The 20388-nt window shown below is 36.1% G+C and overlaps 1 protein-coding gene across 5 annotated transcripts in view; it reads left to right on the top strand.

The window, feature by feature from the left end:
- Positions 1-20388, top strand: part of LOC107581465 (disabled homolog 1-like) — a 191704-nt gene that overhangs the window by 91929 nt on the left and 79387 nt on the right. For all 5 annotated transcript variants that reach the window (XM_016267041.1, XM_016267039.1, XM_016267037.1 and 2 more), the window contains exon 3: positions 16930-17069. In XM_016267041.1, coding sequence (XP_016122527.1) covers positions 16930-17069 — 140 coding nt within the window. The remainder of the gene's footprint in view (positions 1-16929; positions 17070-20388) is intronic.

Below are 20388 nucleotides of genomic sequence, written 5' to 3'. Positions count from 1 at the left end.
TACAAAATTGTCAATTGTATAATGCCTAGTGTTTTAAAATTTGTTCAGATTTTTAAAAGTTGTGAATTCCAGCCGTTTTAGAGCATCTTGTCAACAAATATTTAACTTGAACAACTATTTGCTTTGGTTTTGTGCTTTAAACAACTCTACAGCCCACTTCAACTTTCCACAGCAACGGATTTCAGACCAACTCATCAATTCGGCCCATCAGGTAACATTTAAGTCACTGTGTTGTCAATAAAAGCTGGAAGCTCTTATTTTTGCAGGCTGAATGCACAGTGAACATCTATTTAGGGCTGGGACAAAAGGCCATTGACTTGTAGACAGCTCGTGCACTGTGGCAAAAGGTCAGCGAGTGGGTGCTAGTCATACCTGGTAAACCTGAATAATCTGCCATTGATTTTTCTGCACACTGGATGACAAGCAAATCAAAGGCCCCCTAAAGTGTATTTCTGTGCTCACAGGTGCAGAGCAGCTGTCAAATACCTGCTGTTGCTGTACGGGGGGTAGACACCCCACCAAGTGACTCACATTTGCATTAGCTTTATCCGTGTTATTCTTCGTGGCGTTGAGTCGTGTAGTCTGGGATGTCGTTATGTGGGAGAAGAAAATCTTCTTTAAAGGATCTGTCATCATTGTTTACTTTATATCTTATGTGGAGCACAAAAGAAGATATTTTAAATAATGTACGGAACACTCTTTTCCATGCAATTACAATGAATTTGACGCAAAATGTCCTTTTTAAGCTTGAAACTAAAATAATGGAAAATAGTGACTTGTACAATTCTTCTGTGCAGGAATATATTCAATATTGTTTGGAACAACATGACAATACAGTTTTTATTTTTTGGTGTAGTATGCCTTTAAAAATCTCTTTCCTTTTTCTGTCAGAGAGGGAATCAGATTAAAAAGTCTCAGAGTGTGTGAGCGAGTAAAAGAGACAAATAGAGAGAGATTGATGGCTATGGCTTGTGAATTCTGCACAGACAAACAGGACTGGAGGTTTACGGACGTGTACAGGGTCAGGAATTGAGCAGACGAGCAGAAGCTACAACGAAACATGGCTGCCGCAGGCTGAGGGAGTTCATGGATGCGAAGGAGCTTCACGCTCATTTCAATATCACTCCATCATGAATATGTGATGTGAGACGGTGAACTCACTCAACCTACACAAGGTTCATTGCATAGCAAACATGAGGTTAAAAATAGGCTACCCATTTGCAAAATTGGTCATTTTAATCACATCATTATACACTGGAAAATGACTTCCGCATCACAACAGCACAGAAATATGTATTATATGAATTAATAAATGAGAAAATGTTGAAAATGGTGTAGAAAACATGCTATTTATCTATATTTTATTCTATCTATCTGTCTGTCTGTCTGTCTGTCTGTCTTTTTGCATTTTCTATTTCTAGTTTTCTCATTTCTAGTTTTCTGAAATATGCGTGTATGTGCGTATGTGTGTGTGTGTGTGTGTGTGCTTGCTGAGTCACAGTTAGTACCTGCAGGTGCTGCAGCTTGTGTGTCTGACAAAATGTTTTTCAAAGTGACGAGCAAGGACAAGATATGCAAATAAAGCTGTAGAACGATCCTAAAAGTTTCCCACAAACCACCCAAGGCTGCATCTTTACGAATCCCCAATTCCCTGTGGAACTTGACTCAGAAGACACACTCCCACAGTAGCATGCATATACACACACAGGCCTACACATACACATGTATACACTCTCTAAAGGCATCTTTTATTTGCATTTGTCTCCTGCTGAGGCGTAAAGGTCTTGAGGTGTCTGCCTGTAATGTGTTTGTTTTCTCAGGTCAACCTTTAATTCCTCGCCTCCATATAGTCTCATCTCCCCTTTCGGACTTTCTTTGACAGACGCCAAAACTTTTTAGCGGCACCTCTCTGGTAACTCTGCAGACTGACCTTGACGCTGGAAATGTGTCTCCTCGCAGCCCCTTCAGTGCTTAAACATACTAATTTGTCATGTGTAGTCTGTCAGGACTCAATGACCTCAGCTCAGCCTCAGGTTAGACCTGCACCACGCTGATAGTCAGGAGGTCACGATGGCAGGACAGGAGAACTCTGTATCAGCAATGCTTACATTACTGCAGCACTGCCCCCCCCCGGTGACTTCTCAGACTGTAAATCAACAGGAAACCGCATTCATAACACAATTCAATTCCATAATGATATACAACATTTCAAAATAGAATAGTATATTCGGTGGGAAATAATATAGAGTGAGATCAGCTGGATTTTTATTAGATTCTGAAGGGAAGACTTTGATATCTGCAATCCAAAAACATTACTCTTGCTGAATCGTTCTCTAGTTTAAGTTCAGCTCGCTATATCTCCAGCTGGTTCTTTTAATTTTAGTCTTACTTTAACTGGAAACTTCTGAGCTTCTAGTCATCTTTATGCTCACCAGATAATATTCAAATAAAAAAATAAAATATAAATATCCAAGGACAACAGTCAAATATACTTTTTTTCTGTAATTATAAGAACATATTTGATGTCTTAAAGCAGAGATTATTAATCTAAAGTGAATATAGTTAAGTAGAGTTGCACAATTACTGTATATAGGTTAATACTATTTTTCACAACAACAACAAAAAACATTTTTGGTTGTATGCTGCACAATTCAACAGTCAACATTACTAAAATAAAATTAAATACAAAAATAAATAAATAAAAGCTTGAACTCTTTTATTGCATTTTTTTTTCAAATTATTTCACCTTTTTTTTCTGTAGATTTTACACAATACAGTTTGTTTCAAAGCAGCTTCACAGTAACAAACAAGGAAATAACAAAATTGATGATGCAATCTTCTTTAAATATGAGACAGATTTAAATAGTGCCGTAAAGCAGCTCTAAAAGACAATAGTGTCATTATTCAGCTCAAGTTTTGATTCAGTTCAAGTTCACAATCCAGTTAATTACAATAAAATCAAGCCCTGTCCAACATTTGTGGAAGGTGAACTATTCTTTTTACACTGACATATGTCATATTATGGACATAAAATGGGTTGTAAATGATATTCATGTTGACTTTAATAGAGACCGCTTTTTAGGTGGAATATTGACTTTCACCTTTCACCCCACTGAGTGATTTCTTTTTTCAAAACTTGCTTTTCTATTGATTTTGTTGAAACTTTAAATGATCCCTTACTTCATTTGTCTGATGCATGAACAAAACTGTCTAGACTGAACTGAGAGGTGCAAGTTAAAGTGGATCCAATACTACGATAAAGATTACTATGAGTCATGTCAGATTCAGTACGTTTAAATCAGAGAGATGGAGAGAGATAATACATAAGTTCCTCAGCCGAGAAGAGAGGCTCCTCTTCACATTTAGAGCAGAATTGATCCCCTTGTACTGGTGACAGGCCTGTCTGGCTATTAAAGAGATTTAGCTTAGCGAAACACATGCTAGTAATGAGAAGACAAACATGTTATTACCCAAACATGTTTCTCAACCCACAGCATGCGGCAGTGCTCTCTAAACTGGATTGAGATTTTATAATATGTGAAAAAAACTCTTTGGTCTGATTTTCTGTGTGTGTTTGTGTAAGTCGTTGGCTAATGATGTAGAACCCTGTTGTGCTTTCACCTGTGGTAACTGAGCACTTTTCCTAGAACAAAAAGGAAATAAAACAGAAATAAAAACAGTTGCCACTGGGATTTCCAATAGTACTTATTCACAAAAGCAGTCAAGCAAGAATAGCTAGTCTCTGCAGGTGCCAGAACGATGCTAATAATTTGGTTTATACAGTAGGCCTATGTGAATGTTTTAAATGAACGCTAATGTGAATGCAAGTCCTTTAAAGGGAACTGAATCCACTTTCAATCGTATCTGAGAATTCAGTTTAGGGATGCACGATATATCGGCCACCATATCGGTATCGGCCGATAAATGTTAAATATCGGCCAAAATTTTCATATCGGTGCATCCCTAATTCAGTTGTTATTATTATTGTGGTCAAGCTGGTCATTTTGTTCTAATAAATGGATGGGTACTCTTAATTTGGCTAGAAATGCTAAAATAGCTTAGCGTATTTTAGCATGACACACCTTTAAGGGTAATATCCCTGCTAAAACCACTCTTAATCCAGTTTAAACTAGTGTGCTGGTTTTACCTGGTCTCCAGGCTTGTCAGGATGGTCTGGTTTGAAGGTTTTTGAGGGGTTTGGAAGCCCGTAAGAAAATTAACCATGGTTTTATTGTAGTAAAAGTGTAGTAACCATGGTTTATTAGCGTGTTGACTACCATTTGTATAACCACAGTTTTACTACAAATACCATGGTTAAACCATGGTTAATCTGTGGTTACTATATAACAACCATGTTTTTTTTGGTTGAATTGTAGTAAAACCATGGTTCATTTTTGTAAGGGATGCTGGAAAAGCAGCAAGAATAGTAGCTTAAACTAAGACCAGCAAATTTATTTCATAGAGAAGATTGTGCTTGGCTCATTGCTAGCTGAACAGGAGCATTAGAGCTAATCTACATAATTTGATATAGGCCAAGTTTGCCAGACTCATGTAAACAAATGAGTTTAGAATCAGTTTAGGTTGTTTAAAATGAAATTACGCTCTAAACGTAAAAGCACATTCTCCTGAAATGACTAGTTTACTCTAATAAAAGTGTGCCCTAATAAGGCTTAATTTGTGCTGGCTATGCTAGGCTTAACAAATCAAATGTGAACGATAAAGATGGAATTGTTACACTCTCTGTTCCTTTCTGTGTGCGAGTAAAACATGCACAGCAGCATTTTCCATCTGATAAATTGGCCTTTTTCTCAGATTTGGCAGACAATTGAATGAAGGGGCTGGTTGTGTTGAGGCACATCTAATCTTCCTGCTATATGTGCTGCGTCTCCCTCAGGCCTTGTTGGCTGTTATTAAAATGTGCTTTTCCATCAAGACAGGACCCAAACGTACTTACAGTCTCAGCTTGCTCCAGTCTCACTCAAATAGCCCTTCCAAAGCAGCAGACTATTTCCCTTCACTGCACATTGACAATCATCTTGTCTCCAAATGTGCATTTGAAGCCAGAATAGAGGAGAAGAAGAGGGAAAGAATATTCTAGATTTATTGCTTTATTGTGACGACATTATTGCCACTCGGCTCTCACTGTGTTTACCTGATGTTATTGTTTTGCTGTGATAAAGTAGCTTTTTATTTTCCTGTGGTTCAGTGTTTCATATAGTAAATGATGAGTACTGGGAGAGAGAGGCGTACTGGTGGGAGGGTGTTTAGTGCTGAGTTATAGGCCCTGCAACTCAACTATGGAGCCATTTTGTGTAGAGAAATTGATACATGGTCTTGGGTGCAGAGTGTCCAGTATTTCTAAAATAACAGACGAGTGCTGGTAGCAGTAAAACCACATTACTTTCTTTTTAAGTCAAGAGGATTTAAAAGTATATATATATATCAGCCTCAAATGGCATGACCTTGGATCGCCCGTGGATTTCTATGCATATCTATGAATTAATATAATGCATGTATTTTGCATATTGCACATATTACATATTGAAAAATAGGAAACCTCTCCAAAATAGCAAAAATCGAATGTTATGCCTGGCTTATAGGTCAATATAAAGACACCTTTTTTCTCCAGATCTAATTATTTAACAAAAACATTACAAATTTATTTGAATTCATACATAAGCATTTACATGATTTAATAACTACCCAGAATATATGTTTAATAAAACGTTTATTTCACACGGTATTGAATATTGTTCATTATATAATGACTAATAATAATAATAATAATAATAATAATGAATAGATATATTGATTTATTGAAAAAAACAACATTACAAATGCATTCTACACACACAACCAATTAATTGTATATTGTATTGTTTAGTTGTATATTTTTAAACTGGAAAACATGGTATTTTCTTATTTTCTGCCAGATCAAAGTGACCAACAATACATGTATTGCCATTTCTAACTGATTAAAAAGACTAGGATTCGTATACTCACTGTAGGTGTAAAGAAAAAAAAAGAAAAAAAAAATATATGTATTGCATAAAAGATATTCCCTTATCTTTATCTACAGCACTCTTATTTGTCATTGATTTTTATACACAATATTTAAGTGCACAGATTATGTATCAGTTCACAAAGCTGTTTACAAGGCATTAAGCTGTTACAATGAGCAGTTTATTTAACTATTCTGAAATATTTAACAAGCAGGAAAATGCCAAGCCATTTCATAAGTTCAATATCCGTTTGCTAGTCAGATTTCATCTAAACACAGTTCATGAGAGGAAATCAAGAGTTAAAATAACTATACTCACATTGCAGAGGAGAGTCAGTCATCTGTAGGAGGAACAGCTGGATCAGGTAGCCGAGAGACTGAGGTATAGGGCACGACGACTTATTGAATGACTGCTTCAATTGAAAGTGACAGCAGGGAGGGAGGTAAAGGGGATTTGGAGGGAACAGAAGAACAGGGCATTGTGGGAGCATAAGGGTCATGGCTGCCACAGGCGATGCCTCAGGTTTGCCACAGTCATTGGCAGATCACCTGTTACTTACGTGTTTTAGTCAACTCCATGAACACATACAGAGAAACGCTTATTAAAATTGTATTATTTTAGCATTAATGCTAAATAGTAGCTATTTAGTCATGCTGGTACAGTATGTACTCTAACACCCACTTTGCACAATCCAATCAATATTTGAGGATAAAATCAAGTCCCGCCCCACATTTATTTTATTAGATATCATTTCACTCCATTCATTCACTCCAAAATACATAAAATTAGCTAATAAAATAGTTAATGTTGACTGCAAATATAAAGTGTGTGTGAGCAGGGTTATGGTGACAGCAGGGTTCTAATTACTGAAGGATGAATGTTTCTCTCACACTTCTCAAATTAATTTTGCCTGAGAAAGAGAGAAGCCATTTGATGAGGCATATGAATGTGAACTTGATCCCGAACAGGGAAGTTACATTAAACACTCAGTGGGAATTTGCCTTCCCATCCTCGTCTGAACACTGAACTGTGAATCTGTATGAGGGATGGGGGCTTTGAAATGATGCATATAAAGCTCAGTATCTAGCACAGCTTGCATAATTGTTAATTCCTTCAGGCTCACAGCAACATCTCATTCAGACTCTCAGCTTCAGGTTTAATGTGCCTTATTGGCATGACAAATGATTTGGATAATTCGTATAGCTAAAATGTTTGCAGTTTAGTTGCATAGAAGGAAAGGTAGATAATAATGTACATAGAAATTTTCTTTCCGTCCTTTCTTCTTTTTCCTCCTTTCTTACTGATGGATTGATAGATTGTCTCAAAGGAATAGTTCACTTCCAGAATAAAGATTTCCTGATAAGTCACTCACCCCCATGGCATCCAAGATGTTCATGTCTTTCTTTCCTCAGTCGAAACGAAATTAACGTTTTTGAGGAAAACATTCCACTTCAATGGCGACCAATGGGTTGAAGGTTCAAATTGCCATTTCAGTGCAGCTTCAAAGGGCTCTACACAATCCTAGCTGAGGAATAAGAGTCTTATCTAGCAAAATGATTGGTAATTTTCTAAAAAAATTTAAAAATTCACTCATGGATAGTTCTTCGTTGGTGTACTCCAGTTCAAAAAGCTAGGGTAGGGCGAACAAATCCATCTTATTTTCTACTTCAACTTCCAAATTGTCCAACATAGTTGTTTTACCTTTTTTTGTAAAGGGCTTTTAACTTTCTTTGTAAACACTTGGTACTTCTGCCTACGTAACGTGTGTGATTTCGTAATGCGTGAGGTCAAGCTAGTGCAAGACAAGCATTTATGGTTAAAAAGTGTATATATATATAAAATGACCGATCGTTTCGCTAGATACGACTCTTATTCCTTATTGCATTGAAACTGCAATTTGGACCTTCAACCCATTGGCTCCCACTGAAGTCCACTATATGGAGAAAATCCTAGACTGTTTTCTCAAAAACCTTAATTTCTTGGATGACATGGGGGTGAGTAAATTATCAGGATTTTATTTTTCCTTCTGGAAGTGAACTAATCCTTTAAAAAACTCAAATCATTTTCAGGCTGATTTCCAAAAATGACTCATCCAATAGCATGAGTTTAGAGGCGTGGCTGTCGGTTTATCTGGCCAATAGCAGATGAGGAGAATGTTCAGGAAACCTGTTTGAAAACAGTAGTTTGAAGTTCTGCTGATTGAGGTCAGTAGTAGTAATGGAAAGTCTGATTCTTTTCCGCAAACTGCAGAAACCCTAGTGTTCTCAGTGCAGGGTTCTGTTGGAGTAACTGGAGCGCTGAATGAGATGGCAGGAGCTGGCATTGTGGAATCACATACTCCTGGATATTAGCTTCTTTTGAGTTGGAGTAACTGCAGACACGTCTATAAGTAAATTTTTATTGAGTAGTTTGTTGAGGCATGAGCTATTTCGGAGATTTCAGTCCATTTTAATGAACTGGTTTATCCAGTTTACTAAAATAACTGGCTTTAAAGAATGATTCGTTCATGGACGAGAGATAGTCCGTACTGCTAAATTACTTGCATCGTGTTTAAGAAAAAAAGTAATAATAATAAATTGCTAGGGAATAAATAAAGAGGATTAAAGATAATTAAAACAGTGAAAGAAAAAAGGCTAAAATTATTTTCTCTCTGTCCTATCTGTCTTTTACTTCATGTCTCTGTGTGTGTGGTGAGCATATATCTCTGTACTGCTGATGTGTGTATCGAGTTAGCTCAGGTCGAGGCCTGATATTTGCTGTTAGTTGTCTTTTAGAGATGTACGATGAAACGTGTATCATGCAGGACTGATGATAGTCTTCAGTGGATGTGATCTGACAGTCTGGGGTTTATGGGACCTCTCTCCCATCTGTCCTTCTGCATTGATTTGTGTGGATTCTCTACACAGGGGTCAGGAACACTGCAGAGAAACTTATGACTGTATAAAATGACAAATGAATCAGACTGCCACATAATCACACACACGCACACAAACTTGTACACCTGGCAAAATTCTAATTAGTTGTATTTGCATTAACAAAAAAAGAATAAACAAAACAATATAAGGACTACATTATGTGTTCCCTGCAAAAATAAATATGTGGCATGTCAAGGAATTGGATACTTGGGGAACGTGGTTAGATTGTAAAGCAGATTGTGAATGCAAAACACCCCAGGTTTACTTGATTTTGACGTTTGTGTAATTGCAAATGTTTTTGCCTGTTAAAGTTACCATACAAAGCTAATGTATTTTCGGGGCACAGAGAGGAGATGATGACAGTACTTCTCTGCATTTTGAATGAAGAACATTTAAAAAATTGTCAGTTACAGAATCATTTAGTTTTCTACATATATTTCTCAAGTTTTACCAGACCGTGTTGCCGTACATTGAAGTGAAAAATGTATGAGAAAATAAATGAATACATATATGTATACTTCAATATATTCTGCATTAATTAAATAATATCCAATATTGCACATACTATATATTATTGTATTTACAATTTCTTCTACATTAATGCTATATTACGGTTATTATTATTCTAATCTTGAATATAATAATAATATTAATAATACTAAATTATTATTTAATTAAATACTGCTAATAATAATATTATATTAATAGTAAATACTAATAAATAAATAAATAAATAATAATAATTACTGTAATAAATTAAATCAAATAATAATAATAGTCGTAGTAGTAACAACAACAACAACAATAATAATAATAATAAATTATTAATTAATTAATAATATCCAATATTGCACATACTATATATTATTGTATTTACAATTTCTTCTACATTAATGCTATATTACGGTTATTATTATTCTAATCTTGAATATAATAATAATATTAATAATACTAAATTATTATTTAATTAAATACTGCTAATAATAATATTATATTAATAGTAAATACTAATAAATAAATAAATAAATAATAATAATTACTGTAATAAATTAAATCAAATAATAATAATAGTCGTAGTAGTAACAACAACAACAACAATAATAATAATAATAAATTATTAATTAATTAATATGACTAATTATTGTTATTACTAGTAGTAGCATAGCATCTAATCTTATTGATATCTAATCTATATCTAATATCTTATCTAATCTCATTAATCAAAATAAAAATAATAATAGTAACATATGACATTTTTTACTCTTTGAACATAGTTACATTGTAAGGCTATGTTCATGGTTATATGAAGATACCATGGTATTATATGAAGTACCTTTGAGTAGTGTGTAAATACCATGGTGAATGAAGATGATAACCTTTTTGTGCCATGGAATTAAAATTTGCATCAATCTACCATTACAGTACAGTGTTTGTTTTAATTAAGACATTATGTGCCATTTTTTAATCTCTCAATTTAGTTATATAACAACTTCACAGCAACTAATAAAATAGTTTGGTGATATTTTCAGAAACCAGGCCGTCACATGTATAGCACAAACAAGCACACACATGCACACTGAACATCTAAATTTGGTGCTTGTCTGAATACAGTGCGCCCCGTGGAGAACTGGCCCATTTTGTCCATTCTACAGAAGGCTGATTAGATGCACTCACATGCTCGCTGATGGATATCTCACACACTTTGGTGTTTTCTTACCCATCAATCTAATAAAATTAGCAGAAGCTTCTTTATTTCTGCCTTTCTTCTCACTCTTAAGAAGAGAGCGAATGAATATGGTCATTAGAGTGGATCGATAGATGAAGCTGCAGTCAGTTTTATGTTCGGTAAAGTCAGTTTCATGTCATGTGTGTTGAGAGAACAGTAAATGAACCCGGTGTGCTTAAAGTGTCTGCTTTAGTGCTTTTGTCAGCAGTGACCTACATCAACAACATTTTTAGACACGTTGTAAGTGCACGTGTGTATCCGCACGCACAGCTTCTGGTGTTGTCTCTCGACTGCATCTCACTTGAGGGGATTTAAGATCTATCAGATTTAAATTCGACCGAGGCTTGAAACTGTGCGTTTCTTTGAAGTCTAACGAACTCTACATTTTTAAGCAACTTCAAACGACAACACGACTATCACTTCTGGTCTCAGAAGGAACATTAATTAATTTCTATTTTCATCTTGAAGGATAAATAAATCACACAAAAAGAAGTTTACAACACCAAACAGACTGAATCCTACTAGCACCATAGCATTTATCCCAATGTGATAAAAACTGATTTGACAGAAGCTATACTTATTAATTACAGTGCAGGGTTAAAATAAATAAATTAATTAATTAATTAAACTAAATAATGAAAAAACATCCATTATTTAAAATACATAGAAATAAAAAACAATAAAATGTAGCTTTCAATTTAAATTATATTGTCACTGCGTGAATATATTAATAATTTTTGTACATTATTTATTTATTTAGGCCTAAATTTGTGGTCAACTTACTCGCTTCAAGTTACTTCTTATCAACTTGATTTCTTACTCAGTACTAACAATACCTTGGAAAGTGGTAAAGTTACAATATTTAATTTAAATTTTATTTTAGTATTGACTTACGTACTGAAGAACCAGTACTTTGTATGAATTTATATTGATCTCTCTTTGATGCAGAAGAAAAGAAACGGAGAAAGAAACAGAGAGATAAAAGGCTTGAGAAACAGAGAGCATGAAGAAAATAATAGGACGATGCAGACAGAGAGAGAGAAGACAGAGAGGGACTTTAAAGTCAGCAGCAGCAGCTTTAATTTAATAAAGACTGGAGCTGTGTTGTAAGAAAATGAAAAGTCTTGTAGGGAGTCATTAGGCAATGTGTGGTTTCTGGCATTGACACAATGCCACAGGGAGATGCCAGCCCAGTAGTAATAAAGTGTGTGTGTGTGTGTGTGTGTGTGTGTGTGTGTGTGTGTGTGTGTGTGTGCGTTTGCATATGTGTGTGCGAGGGAATGTGTGTGAGGTAGTCGTGTTCTTTCTGAGATTAAACCAGTTTTTTTTTCTTTGCTTCATTTCAGATTTGTTTGGTAAAATTAGTTTTACAGTAGTTCAGCCTTATAACAAATCAGAATATATACGTATAAGCTTATTTATTATATATTAGCTTATTAGATTTAGTTTAGTTTAGTTTAGTTTAGTTTAGTTTAGTTAGTTTAGGGGCAGTCGTAGCCTAATGGTTAGAGAGTCAGCCATGTAACCCAAAGGTTTCAGTATCGGTATCGGCAGTAATTGTCGGTTGCGGGAGTGAGTGACCAGCGCTGGTCACTCTTCCATCTTCAATACCACGAGGTGAGACCCTTGAGCAAGGCACCAAACCTCCAACTGCTCCCCGGGCGCCCACTGCTCCGGGTGCGTGTTCATGGTGTGTGTGTGTGTGTGTGTGTGTTTGCTACTCACTGCTGTGTATGTACACTTGGATAGGTTAAATGCAGTGCCACATGTCCTTTCCTTTCCTAGTTTAGATTAGTTATTTCAATAGACAATGTGAGTTCAGACAGAAATTATCCTCCCCCAATTTTTGCTAGCCCTATACATATATTGAATATACATATCACAGATTATATATAAGGTTTGCTCTTTGGTCTATAGCACATTATATTTTAATGTGTTTTTGATTGCTAATGTACCTAATTGTTCTTGCAATTCATTGGCCAGTTTCTGATTTGCTACTTAATTTGTTCATTCTCTATGGATCATTGCTTCATTCCCTAAATCGTTTAGAGTTTAGTGCTGGGAAAATGGTGACCCAGTGTATAGACAATTTCTATGATTTTACATTTATATGAGAAATAGAATAAATTTTATCTTTAGAATAATAGAATAAATATTACACATACATACATACATGCATATGCATATATATATATATACAATATTGACATTTGTAGATTGTGTAATTTCAAATGAAATAGGTCTCACATGTTCATTGAATCAATTAATATCAGTGTTATCACTTATATTATCATTTTGCAGTTATACTAGTTCCCATCTATGTTCATATCACAAACTATTATTTCTAATCTTATATTTTCTAATTTATTTATTTCTAATCTTAGATGCTTCTTTCCGAATTTGATGTGTTTCCCGAAATTATTCTTTGAAATCGTGCAGACTCAGGTTTCTGGGATTCCTAGTTGTGGGGATTACAGTTGCAACTGCACATAGCACTTCAAGCTCCTGTGCCCTCCTTCAATTAGACCTAATGTCAACAGCTCACTGTAGCTGGCTGCCAGAGTTCCCTCATTTTGAAGAGCCATGGAAGTGGATGATATCCAGACTTCTCTCCAAGAATCCGCAAGCTGTCCTCAGCCTGAATGAGGACTTTGGAGCCCTGCAGGGTAGAGAGCTGGAGCTCATTTCAAGACATCTCTACTTGGACAGTATAGTTGGCAGCCTTCTGACACAGATATACCCCACCCACATACTCATACGGTCAGTTCTTTACCGCCAAAGTTCAGTCCCTGAGGTAGGCAGTAATAATAAGCGGCATTGCAGGTGCAGCAGTCTGAACAGGGGGAAATAAATGAGTGTTTATCCTTCCCATTCCTGCCGCTGAGGGACAGCTGAAAGTTAACAGCTTTCCAGAGCTCTCCACAAACTGTCAGAGTTAGATTCAGAGCATGGGTTAAAGTAATAGTTCACATAAAAAAATTCTCACCTTCATGTCGATCCAAACCCATATAACATTCTTTATTTTGTAAAGCACAAAATACATTATTTTTGAAGAATGTTTCAACTGTTTTAATACATATAATGAAAGTCAGTGGGCTTCAGAACAACTTTGGAGGTCGTTCATTGAATGAAAAAAAGATGAGTTAGTTCCTTCCATCATGTGTGCGGTGACCTTCGAGGAGTTGTTAATTCATAATCTTTCATGAATCACACTCTCCTCTTCGTCAGCTGCCTAATGTATGTGTTATGCATGTGAAGGACATAGACTGCTATTCATTATAGCTCATCTCTTATTTTAGCTTGTCACATTGTGTCAGTGTCATTGATATATGTTGCACTAGAAGCCCAGAGCAATTTTCTTCACCACTCCTATAGATTAATGATTGTGCAGTTGCTTTGTGACTAGCAGCACAGCCCATAATATACCAGAGATTGTCAGTGGATTCTATTGGAGGGATGCAGGGAATCTCATACTGTATGTGCATATTTGGTACGTTATACACACAAATTGCTGAGTGCCTCTCCACATGTTTGTCTTGTGTAAATTACCTCAGGTTTTGGCCAGAATTGTCATTTAGAATCTCAAATGTCTCTACGTTGCTACAAGCCTTGTGGAAGAGATCTTCGCACCACTTCAAACAGGCTTCAAATTAGCATCATCTGGCACGGGAGGCAGATGCGCTAACAAGGACACAAAAGACCAAAGCCTCCAGCATCAGTTTTTAGTGTACCTCTTGATACTGTAAGAGTAAGGTTTACCTGCAGATGTCTCATCTGGCCTCCACTACACTCACCTACCTGAACCTTTTCCCCCATTCCGGGTCATGGCACCAACATAACTGGTCTTACTCTCTCCGCTCCAAGGTGTATTCGAATCAGCATCACCTGGCATGGGAGGCGGGTGCACTAACAAGGATGTTAATAACCACTGCATCAGGTTCTAGTGCTCCTCTTTAGGCCCCAAATGTGAGATTTACCTGCACAGGTCTTGTCTGGCCTCTATTACAATCACCCTTTTAAACCTCACTTCCATTCACATCACAACACCAATGTAACTGGACCTACTCTCATCACTCCAAGCAGAATTTAAACCAATGTCAACTGGAGCAAAAAGGAAACGGACAAAACACCGACAAACAAGACAGAGCAGGTTCCTTTTGGTATGAAACAAAGTGTCAGCTTTCAAATTTTGTATTTTTTAAAGAAATTCAAACAAAAAATACAGTTTTGTGGCTCTTCAATGTGTCCGTGACAGATCGCTGTAGCACCTCAGTTCAAGAAGCACGTGAACCGATCATCTCTTCCTCTTTTCTAGTTATTGCTCGAAATAAACATGAATGAACATCAGAAATAGGGCTGAACGATTTTGGAAAATAATCTAATTGCAATTGTTTTTTTACCAATATTGCGATTTAATATACAATTATTTTAAAGCTCTTTATGTTCTGTATTATTCAACAAAGACAAGCTATAAATCATTGTATAGTATGACCAACACAATATTAGATAGATTAAATATAAATGTTTTTTTCTGTAGGCCAGGCCTATATGTTACGATGAAATTAGGTGATGCATGAATTGATATGAATGACATCTTTATTTAACAACTACAATCACAGTAGTATATTGACTGATTTGTTGAACTTCCAACCTTGTAAGCATGTAATAAATATGACAACATAATGCTGTAATAATTTTTATTAGCTCTAAAAAGGGAAATATTTATGACGAATTATAACTGGTTATGATTCATAATAAATATTTAGATTATTATTTCACAATTCTCTGTATAATAGAATTATGTTTAATCAGGTCCTGAAATTCGTTGCGGGATTGAGCATACATCGCATTACTCATTCCCACAGCTTTCAACTTTAAAATGAGGGAAATTGCTGCAAAACATTTATTCAATATAGCGTGTAGGTTAGATGAGTAAATAAATCCATGCAAACCATCAGATGAAAACAGCGTAAGTGATTCAGCTGCACCGCATCTTCTCTCTTTGACTTTCAAATCGACGCATCTAGAGCTGCTGCACGCTGCGATATAAGACTTTAGCTTGCGTTTCGGGACAGTTCAGATGAAAACAGCGTAGGTGATTCAGCTGTACCGCGTCTTCTCTCTTTGACTTTCGCTTCACATCGACGCATCTAGAGCTGCTGCACGCTGCGATATAAGACTTTAGCTTGCGTTTCGGGACAGTTGACAGAATTGTCAATAGTCTAATCGGTCATTGTTGTATCGTCACAAAAAAAATATATTTTCACGTCTTTTTAAGTCATTCGGTACTCGCGCTTTCCTGTGCGCTCACAGTCACATCCAAAGCGCGCACTGCGAGTACCAAATTGAGAAAGCACTGACGGTTTTGTCTTAAGTTAATGTAAACAGTTGCGAAGTAAAACGCAGGTGTATCAGTATTGGATCTGTGAAATAGGTCTTGTGACAGCAGCCTAATAAAGCTGTGCCGTCTGTCATTAATGTTAATCATGTGTGTCCTGGCAAGTGTCTGTTTGCCTTTGTCCACTGATCAAACTGCAGGCTCAAACCTAATTGGGTCTGTTTGTCTTTGCTTCACTGAGCGTGAGCCAGTTAATTGGTCTACATCCTTGGAGGCTCATCGATTGGCCAGTCCAGTTATCCAGTTATAGGCTTTGTGATGAAGGTGTGGGATGAAACACTTGATCTGTCTAAGCCATGATTGGCTGATAGACGTCCACTTTGATATGAGAGCTCAAAAAAATATTCAGCTTTCATCCCTCCTATCACCTCACACCAGACCTGGACACAGCATTGTTACTTAGAAACCAACCTTTCCCCGTCATGCCTCGGGCATGACATACCTGAAATTACAGCCACACACATGCAGCAGTCTTGACCTTCATTCTGAGCTGCGAATATGGAACCAAATGTGGGGCATCTGGGGGTAAGGAGGGTTTTCAAAGCTCTGGGTTGACTTTAAACCCCCCCGGCTTCGAACAACCCCACAGGCTCATGCAGACAAACTCCAGCTGAACCTCAACAACTAGATTGAGATTAAAGATCTAACTGCTCAAACAGAACACAGTGTTAGAAATATGAGGATGTGGGCTGGGATAAATACAGGTTATTAGAATATCGCTTGGTATTTTTGTCAGCTGCAAGGTCCAGATTGTGCTGATCGCGGGAAAAGTAATGGCATTTTGAGATGATAGTGGATAGAGGGAGGAGGAGATGTGCTGCAGATATGCAAAATTCATCAAATGACTGTATGCTTCATCTATCTGGCTCTCTTTTTTTCTTTCTCCAGGGCAGGACCGCAGTGAAGCAGCTCTGATAAAGCGTTTTAAGGGGGATGGTGTTCGCTACAAGGCCAAGCTCATCGGGATAGATGAGGTCACTGCCGCGAGAGGAGACAAACTCTGTCAGGACTCAATGATGAAACTCAAGGTGTGTGTGTGTTGGTTACTTTTTTATATGGTTACTGTTACTGATTCCAGATTACGTGACAAAAATTGTAGTTAGTAACGTAATCCATTACTTTACACATTTTCGGTAATGTAATCAAACTACTTATTGATTACTTTTAGGTTACTTTTGACCTAAGTTGTTTAATGTATTGACTTAAATAGGATAATCTTGTACCATATTGATATAAAAATACAATGAGAAAGAAAATATATTCCATTCATTGTTATTAACACATAAAGTGCATTAAACATTACGTCAAGGCTTTCCAAACTGAGGTTCATGAGTTTAATGAAAGGCTAATAATTAATTAAATCATACAAACGTAATATTAAAGTAATTTTTTTAATAACAATATAATGTGACAATTAACCAATGTCAGAGAACTGCAAACATGCAAATGTGTTACTTGATTATTAACTTATTGCCTTAAAATCATAAGGATACTTCCAAGTAAATATATTATGTGAAAGAGGTTTGGCTGAAAAAATCCCTGCATTACATATACAAATAAAATGTGAATTTAAAAAGGGAAATGTAAAAGGTGAAATAATTTTTTTTTATTTTTTTTTTTTACTTTTTTTTTTTTTTTTACATTTTTAAAATTTTTACAAAATGTTACTGTTATTTTGTGAATAGGTAATTATGTAATCAATAAAAAAGTAACTGGAGTAATTTTTGGAATCTGATTACGTAATCCAGATTATAATTCAAAAAAAGAATTATGATGTAAATAATTATGATGAATATGTTGCAGGGTGTATATATTTATTCATTGTTTGCTTATTTATTTATGTATTTCACACTTTTATTAAAAATATTGGTTAAGATCAAATTTAAAATCTCCCCTTTGGGAAGTCCAGGCACGTCTTTGGAAAAAATGCAGAAAAAAAATTTAACATAATTCATATTTTTGTTAATTTTCAAAAATGCTAATGTTTTTTCTTTTAGGTGTAGTTTTAGGGTTTAAATTGCAGTAATATTTATAATTAACTTTATTTAAAAACAATTTGATAAAGGTTTTTGGCAATCCTCATTTAATTAGCTACATAAAGGTGTAGCTTCGGTCGGTTGAATAAATAAGCCACATCCATTAGATTGGGTAATGAGCCATGTGAACACCAGGGATCACACTACCATGTGTATGTGGGTTGCTCTATTTGTGCATGCAAGTACGCCCCTGATACACATAAATAGACATTGATACACATTGTCTTGATGCCTCCGAAAATCAGTGTCTTATTGTATGTTCGCTATACATCGCACCCTTTTCACCAGCGTTTAGATTGGTTCCTTAGTGTGTTGAAGAGAGAGGGTGATTTTGCCGTCTGATTTGCATGTTGGTCTGATTGGAATGTCCAGACTGTTATTGATCAGAACTGTTTACCTCTCACTCATCCAGACACATAATCTATTCTCATATTCCCACAGTCGTCCACTCCTTAGCAAACAAATGAGTCCCATAGTGTCATTTTTTATATCTTATTCCTCTCTCACACTTTTTATGTCTCTCTGTTCATCACACTGTCGGTACGAAGAGTTTAAACAACAGTTCGACTAGTCTTTTCATATAATCCTCATCCTCCCTTGATAATCAGCCCACGTAGCACTATAAAAACGTCCTTAAGCGTCTGTCCAGCTTCTCCTACAGAGGAAGCTCTGCTCTGGCCTTCCCCAGGCACACCGGACTGCAAATAGTGATTCACATCTTATATTTCACGTCTGCTTCTTTTCTTCACTCCAACAACACTTATGCACACACTCCCACATCTGAGTTTGAAATGTCAGAGCTGGTGCTCTTTTCGCCGTGATCTTCCAGCTCCTGGCATTAGAACGGCTCATTCATCACCCCGCCAGAACATATGGATGTGCTAATGGTGTGCTAACATACATCATATGACTGACGGATGATGCTCCCTGCGCAATCAGAAGGAAGATCAAGAAACGGGCTCAACTGATTGGCAAGGACGTATTATGGTCCTGGAAGACTTGAGGACTCCAGCTGTTTGGAGAAATGCCCAAACACACACCTTGGAATGGGTTGGATATACAAAGCAAGCTTTATTTCAGAACAAGTTTTGGCTTTTGATTGATCATAATTGCAGTTTTACATTTTGCAAATCTGACTTGACAAGTGGTTTATGAAAATATACAGAACGAGTGAGAAAAATGTAAGTTGATTTTGGTCTGAAGTGTGATCTTTCTCATCACAGTGACTGATTCTGAAAAGGCGGTGCACAACCATCTGGGGTGGCACTTTTTTCTTCATACCGCTCTCAGCTTCTCTATCGCTCATTCGCAGCAGTGTTACAGAAGGATGGTGCTTTCCATTCATTCTACCCCTCTTGTTGAAAATGAATTGTGTCCGGTGTGAATTGTGTGTGGGTGAACAGTACAGATGTCTGTGTATTACAAAATAAAATGCATTGCTATTTGGTTTATTAAAAGTGCAAAATGTACTCATACATTCAAAAATGTGTTAATATACTAAGAACTAAAAGTCACCTTCATTTATTTGTAATTTAATAATGTTATTTTGTTTTCGTGTTTTATTCAATTAATAAATATTATATTTGCAGTGCCTTCTGCCAGGTAATTATGAACCTTTCAGAGTGCTGCCCCTCGTATATTGTAAAAGATTATTGTAATTTTAATGGTAAAAGATTATAAAAATGCTACTGTAAAAACCTGTTAATTAGTAAATGATTAGTTCCCTTGCTATATACAGTGGTAATAATGTATATTCTTTCTAAATATTAGTATACTTTGGCTTGTGGAAAAGCTTTGATTCTACATATGCATACCTTTTCTAATTACCATCTATGTTTTTTAGTGGTTGTCATAACAGGTACAATATAGATTTTCTTCAGTAGGTTGGTAAATTAATATTATATTAGTGAATTATTATTTTACTGTAAATGTAAAATGGAAGTGAAACAGTCAGTCAAGTTTACATTATTTAGTAAAGTGATTTCCATAATTTAAAAAATATATAACAAACACAATTAATGTAACCATTTCAAAGGAAAAAGGGATGTTTTGTTGTAGCTTTTGGAATAAGGGCGCCTCCATCCTGCAATACACAGTGTGGGATGTCACGGGGTTGGTTTGCTCCGTTGTCCAGTGAAGTAATATAAAGTTCTGTATGGTATGGTAAAATGTAGGCAGAGGCCCCAGGCACTGGTCTAACTGGCCCTATATTCATTCTTGCCTATCTTGGTCGATCCACCAGTCATCAAAAGAAGCAGTGATCCCTGAGGAAAAAAAAAAGCTTCAAAGGCTGTTGCTCCACATTGGGCTT

The sequence above is a fragment of the Sinocyclocheilus grahami genome, unplaced genomic scaffold, assembly GCF_001515645.1.
Source record: "Sinocyclocheilus grahami isolate Dianchi unplaced genomic scaffold, SAMN03320097.WGS_v1.1 scaffold35.1, whole genome shotgun sequence".
Classification (NCBI taxonomy): domain Eukaryota; kingdom Metazoa; phylum Chordata; class Actinopteri; order Cypriniformes; family Cyprinidae; genus Sinocyclocheilus; species Sinocyclocheilus grahami.
Note: the sequence above shows the minus strand (reverse complement) of the source record. Positions and strands in the feature narration are given on the sequence as shown.